The sequence below is a fragment of the Gossypium raimondii genome, chromosome 8 (genome assembly GCF_025698545.1).
Source record: "Gossypium raimondii isolate GPD5lz chromosome 8, ASM2569854v1, whole genome shotgun sequence".
NCBI lineage: Eukaryota > Viridiplantae > Streptophyta > Magnoliopsida > Malvales > Malvaceae > Gossypium > Gossypium raimondii.
The window spans coordinates 55,191,689-55,198,661 of record NC_068572.1 but is presented as its reverse complement, the minus strand read 5'-3'; the positions used below and the strand labels follow the sequence as shown (position 1 = coordinate 55,198,661).

Sequence of the window (6,973 nt, the reverse complement as noted above, 5' to 3'; positions counted from 1 at the left end):
TTTACAGGTTGGCTACCTTGATGCCAAGAATGGATCAGCAACAAGTCAACCAGATGGAGGCGGGGCACGTGTTTTTCGAGGATGTTAGGGATGCAATGGTTGCAAACCGTCGGATGGCGAGGTCGATGAATGTAAAAGTATATTCACGACGTCTTGAAACATTTTGAGTTACGGAGACCATCGGTCATCGACCCAGTATACCACCTAGATCCTATGGAGTTGATCTCCGAAACAAACGGTACGATTGCAGGAGTATCCAAACATTTCATTATCCATGTGCGTATGTCGTGACAGTATGTGTTAAAGTCTCGCTCAATGTTGAACAATTTGTCGATGGTGTGTACACCCTCGAGCGCACCTTGCGTGTCTGGGAGAATGAATTCCCCGTCCTGCCTAACTTGTCTACGTGGGAGGTACCTCCGACGATTTTCGAGCTTGTCCCAAACAAAGGGTTGCGTAAGACTCCGAAAGGTCGTCCGCAATTATCCATAGTTCGTAATGAAATGGACATTAGGGAGAAATCTGACGGTAAGCGTTGTGGATTATGCAAATTAGCTGGTTATAATCGAAGTAAATACCTGTAGCGAAACTACCATGTTGGACAATCGTCACAATCAGGTAGGAATTGAGTTTATGTAATTCAATGTACCTAAATTATATTACAAAGTTTGTTCCAATTTTTAATGTTGTAATGTATTTAATTTATATAACAAAATTTATATTACAAATTGTTACAAGTTTTAGTGCTTTAATGTTGTAATGTTACAATTGATCTAATTTATGACCAGAAAGTTTGTTCCAAGTTTTAATGTTGCAATTAATCTAATTAAATAAATACAAAGATTGTATTTTTCTTAATTTATATTTTTTTAGAATAAAAAAGTACAAACTTTGTAATATTTAAATAGCAAGAAACCCCTAAAATTGATGGTTTAATGGTGTGGTCATAGGGGTATATTTTTACGGGGGTCGAAATTCACGTTGTGGGTGATTGTCACGATCAACATCCTCTTCAGTCGCAGGTGAGAGTGTGCGAAACATGGAAGAAAAATCATATGCCCCGAACGCCATCAATAAACTTGAGTCGAAATGAGTGCCGTACTACGATGGATACGACCCAGGAGGAATAGAGTAATGTGGTGGAAACGGACTGGGAAGAGTGTTGTACTGCAGTGGATACGACCCAAAGATATCAAATCCGAAATGATATTCGTGTCCTAACGAGCGCAGGAAATAGTCATTGACCCGTAACTCTGAATGATAAGAACTATTAGTCGAATATGTATGCGACCGTTTGGGCTCAGGCTCTGGCTCAAGCTCTGGCTCAGCCTCTATATCCGGCATTGGCTCATATGCCCCAGGTCGATGCATGTGCAGGGGGACTACAGTCGACTACCCACCAAATAAATATGGTTTTTTCGTACTAGAGTACCATTGTATGTACTCTAACGATGGTTGCAAATCAGAAGAAATATCCATCTGATGTCATTTGATTATCCCACACTGTAATATATTTCCAGTGCACAACCCCCTAATTATTTCCATGTTTTCCTCTCTTATTGATCCTGTGAATCTTCCTCAACTGCATTAGCAGATCCGAGATATACTAGATGCAACTAAACTGCCGGAGTACTCGATCCCCGTTATACCACTCGACTGTCTGGAAATTGATAATTGGTGCGTTAATACACCACATGTGAGAATGAATGTGGGTAGACGAGAGTATAATAGCCGCAATTTCTGGTATCCGATACGGCATCCAGATAAACTGCACGATTAATAACATGGTTAAAATTTAACACAATTCGAGTAAGATATACAAAGTAATTACATATCACGAATATTGGAATCGCTTACCCCGTTCCCAGCATGTTGTTTAATCATTAGACGATATATCGAGATAGTGTACGACCTCCCAATACCAGGATAAAAACTTCATCTATGAAAACAAATTACTTGTTAGAATAGTACCGTTAGAATAGTATCATTAGAAAAAAATGTTAATTAATAACAAATTAAATTTTATCACTTGTTCATTAGTGAAAATACGTATGGTTGGTGCCTAACCGATGCCAAAAATGACATCCGATAAAGAGCCCATGACTGCAACAATACAAGGCATCTGCTTATATCTACGGCATCAGGCTTTATCGTCCGACAAAGCTCACGATACAACATAGCCTGTTGTAAACGAACATTCTGCAAATCAGCTAATGCGAGTAAATACATCAAATGAACCCTGTTGTTGTTCGCATCCGGCACCAGTACACCCCCTACAATATGCATAATGTATGCTAGAGCTGCGCACATCACCTCATGCTCAGTGGCATTAATTGATAAATGTTCAAAATTGGCTTTCAGCCATGAAAATTTCAAACTCGTAAAATTGGACTTAGCATCGGCGAACAAGACTCTTAAACGTCTGGATCAATGCTGCTGACCCGAATCCATCTAACTCCAAGTATGGCATCAGTCGTTCATCCGGGGAATATCCTAAACCATTCACCCGACCCCTTAATGCGCGGTACGGGCTTTGACAGTATTAAATAACAAAAAAATAGTTATAATAACATAATTTTCTGTAAATTACGTAGATCTTTTTTTAAGGGAACCTGTGATTAACAAATAACAATATATTACCATATTATTAACTGTGTTTGATATGTGACCATCGTTCTTAATCAATGAACCTATTGTGATACCTGCAATTTCAAAACAAATTTCGGTTATTAATTTCAAAGTTTGATGGATTTTAAATATTTATCAAAATACTTAAATTTTATATATTGCTTTTAATTACGAAAAATACCAAACAATTTTGTCCACATCATATTTTTTGTTATACTACATTAACAAAATAAATATATATTATAAATTCCAACTCAATGGTCCCATTCACAAATTCCATCTCAATGGTTTAATCTTTTACCGCATAAAATACAAAAAAATTAAAATAATAAAAATAACATAAAATAAAAATTAAAAACATAAACTCTTATTCTCAATTATAAAATATTAAAAATTAGAACATATAAACTAATTCCTAATTTATCTCATAAATTCCAAATTCCATATCAATGGTCTCATCTTTTACCAACATAAAAATAAAAAAATAATATTAAAATAATCAAAATAACATGCCAAATAAATTTCATAAAAATAAATCTAATCAACCTAAAACACACATAACAAATAAATTACATAAAAAATAAGACATTCTTTGTACATAACATAAATAGGCTTTTTACTTCAATAAACATTAAAAATAAATTATGAATGAATGAAAATATAAAATAAATACAATCATACCTTAATAGCTCTTTTAACCAAATAATACCTTACAAAATAAAATTAAAAATTAAATCCAATTAAATTAACAATAATAACAACAAAACAAATTAAATTAACATTAATCCATTAATTTATAACAAAAAAAACCTTTCCTTAAACCCCTAATCTTTCCTAAACAACAAAACAAACTCCCCTTTCCTTTTCTATTTATTTTTTTCCTTCTCTTTTTGCCTCCCTGTCTCTATTCTCCTTCTCTCCTTTTTTTTTTCTTTTTTTTCCCTTCCCTTCCCTTCCGCCCTCTCCTTCTCATTTTCATTCTTCTCTTCTTTTCTTCTCATTTACTCACCGGCCAAAAATGAACCTTGGGGATCATTATAAGGTCCCCAAACACATAATAAAAACAAATACCCTGCATGAGCAGTCTCATCGCCTGCCACCGTGGTGCCGCATCTGCTAGAGGCATCACCAGTGCCGTCTATGCCGCCTCCTCCACCACTGGGTGCCGACTCTTCCCTAGGCATGACCTAGTGTGTTGTCCCATTGTGGCAGCAGGTTGGTTTTTGAGTCTGGTTTTTACCGTATACGACCCGTATTTGACCTGTGTTTTACCCTGGGTGCTGCCTATCTACATGCCTTCACTATTATTTAATTTTTTTTCCTGCGGATTTGTGTCAGAAAACCAGCACCACCCTCCACCCATTTGAATGTACCATTTTGGTACATAATTTTTGAAACAACCCATTTAGGTTTTTTTTCTAATATTATTTGGGTAAAAAACCCACAATATACTAAATAAACCTTTACATTAGCCTTGGTTTAATATATTAGTTGATACTTAAATTTCAATATTTAATTTATATCCAAATAAACGGACCCAATAAATTATTGACACATATGATTTAATAAAAAATTCAATTATTAAAATCAAACTTAAATATTAAATAATATATTAATTCAAAAATTTTATTGGTTTCTTAAAGGTTGATTAGAACAAATAAAATTTTAACACTATTTTTAAAACTTAATTAAAACAGTTAAGGTATTGGTCTGAAAAAGGATTAAATTAATTTATCGGATTTTTGTTCTATTTTATTAAATTAATTTTCTAATAATTTATACAATTAAACCAATAAATAAATTGAAGCAAAAATATTTCATCAAATTAATTGGACCGCGAATGGGGTGTTGGTTTTTAGATTATTTAGATGTTTTACTTTCGCTAAAAAAGGTCAAAGGCGAGCAATGGGATTCCCCAACAACCAGGCCAGCATCCAACCACATCTTTAAAATCACATTAGGTGAAATTATTGTTTTGGTTTTCTTAGGTTGTTGCGTTAAATTATATTTTACCTCTTTTATTAAGAAAATAATAAATTAGTTCTTGTATATTAAATTAAAGAGTAAATTGATCGTTTTTATTAAAAACTCCATCCATTTGTACTATTAAAAACCAGTGTCACTAACAGAATAACCAAATAGTGACACATGACATGTGTACCTCATGCTGATTTATAGAGATCATATTTTAACAATAAAAACAGATAAATTTTTTTAACATAAGGACCAATTTATTTTTTGATCCAATGTACAATGGGCAAAATGCAATCCAATTCCTAGTATAATAGTCTTTGTGGTGATTTTATCTTTTTATTTTAATTTTATATAATTTAATAACTTTATTTTATAATATTATATATTTTATTATATATTTTATAATAATACTATTAAATTCAAAATATCATAACCTCTAATTATTCTCGCTAAAATGTTAGGGTGAAATTTATAAAACATACTCGTATATTCTGTTGAAAATCATTTGAATTAAATAATAATTATGTTAAATTAAAATTTAGTGATTAAATTTTAAATTTTAGCATTGTAGAAGGATCAAAACAAAAGTTTGACCGATTATTTATAAAAAAGACTTCTACACGTGTCATTGTCTCCTGTCGTCATCACTCTCGTCTTGTCGGTCCTCTGTGTTTCCCATCTGTTCAAATCTCAATTATACTCACTGATTCAGCTCACTCACCGCCATTGCTATTATTCAATCTTCACAAATCCCAGCAAAAACCATGCCCTTCCATTCCTTCTTTACCTTCTTCTTCTTCATACTTTTTTTGTATCCTTTCTCCATTCAATCACCAGCTCATGCCATTTCATTTGTATCACCAATCCAAAAAGACAATGCCACCCTCCTCTACTCCCTCACTGTCTATCTCAAAACCCCACTCCAACCCACGCGCCTCCACCTCGACGTCGGCGCCTCCTTCTCTTGGGTGGCCTGCGACGCCGGCTACAACTCCACCACTTACCAACACATTCCCTGGGCTTCCCTTCTTTGCGATTCCCTCGGCCACAATCTCCCTTGCTCCGTCTGTTTCAATGCTCCGAGCCCTTCCTGCGCCAATGACAGCTGCTCCCTTTTCCCTGAAAACTCCGTTACCCGAAAAATCGCCCTCTCACCCGCCTTAACCGACTCACTCGCGTTGCCCACCTCGGACGGGTCGACTCAAGGGCCGCCGATTCTCCTTCCGGGTTACATTTTCTCTTGCTCGCCGAGTTCGCTACTCGAGGGTCTAGCTAACAACGTGACCGGACTAGCCGCGTTCGGTAGGTCGAATTATTCACTCCCGGCGCAGGTTAGCAACACATTCTCTGTTCCTCGTTGTTTTGCGCTGTGTCTCCCTGGATCCCCGTCGGATCCTGGCGTTGCTCTAATCGGATCCGTCGGGCCTTACTATTTTTCACCTCAAAAAACCGACCTCTCCAAACTACTGGTTTACACTCCCCTAGTTTTAAACCCCGTCGGGAGCACCGTCGTGACCTACGCCGGTGAACCGTCCGATGAGTATTACATCAATATGACCTCCATCAACGTCAACGGCAAACCAATTCAGATAAACTCCTCGTTATTAGCTGTCGAGGAGAACGGATCCGGGGGGACAAAAATAAGCACGGCCGTACCTTACACTGTTTTAGAAAGTTCTATTTACAACGCTTTAACCACAGCGTTTGTGAACGAATCGTCTGCATTGAACCTCACGGTGACCGACACCGTGAAACCGTTCGGCGTGTGTTATTCCGCGGCTGATATCACCGTAACTCGGGTAGGACCGGGGGTCCCGACCGTCGATTTCGTGATGCAAAGTGATAATGTGTTTTGGAGGGTGTTTGGTTCGAATTCAATGGTGAGGATCACGAGAGATGGTGGCGGAGATGTTTGGTGCTTGGGATTTGTTGATGGTGGGGTCAACCCGAGAACATCGGTGGTGATTGGTGGGCAACAGATGGTGGATAATTTGCTGCAGTTTGATCTCGACAACAGCAGATTAGGATTTACTTCCTCAGTTTTGCTGAAGGGTACCACGTGCTCTAATTTCAATTTCGCTTCAACAAGATAATTTGCATTGATTTGTTTATTTATTTTTCGTTGCTTCGATCAATTGTAGTTGCGGTAATTACCCCTAAGTCATTCAATTATTAATGACTTTACATTTAAAAGTTTGTCATTAATTTATTGAAAAAGCTACGGTCACAAAGATGAGTAAATTTATAAATTTGTTATTGAACCATTAGTGTAAGTTCACAAACTCAATCTTCTTAAACCCCAAATCACTGACAACCCCATGCCTTATCTGTGCAACCGAGTTGTTACTTAAATAAAATTCTAAATATCTTA

At 36.3% G+C, this 6,973-nt stretch overlaps 1 protein-coding gene across 1 annotated transcript; it reads left to right on the top strand.

The window, feature by feature from the left end:
- The first annotated feature begins 5,273 nt into the window (after window positions 1-5,273).
- LOC105792255 (probable aspartic proteinase GIP1) lies at window positions 5,274-6,866 on the top strand. Its single transcript, XM_012620741.2, has one exon. The coding sequence runs from the start codon at window positions 5,367-5,369 to the stop codon at window positions 6,693-6,695; it is 1,329 nt and encodes a 442-aa protein (XP_012476195.1). The 5' UTR covers window positions 5,274-5,366; the 3' UTR covers window positions 6,696-6,866.
- Window positions 6,867-6,973: the final 107 nt, after the last annotated feature.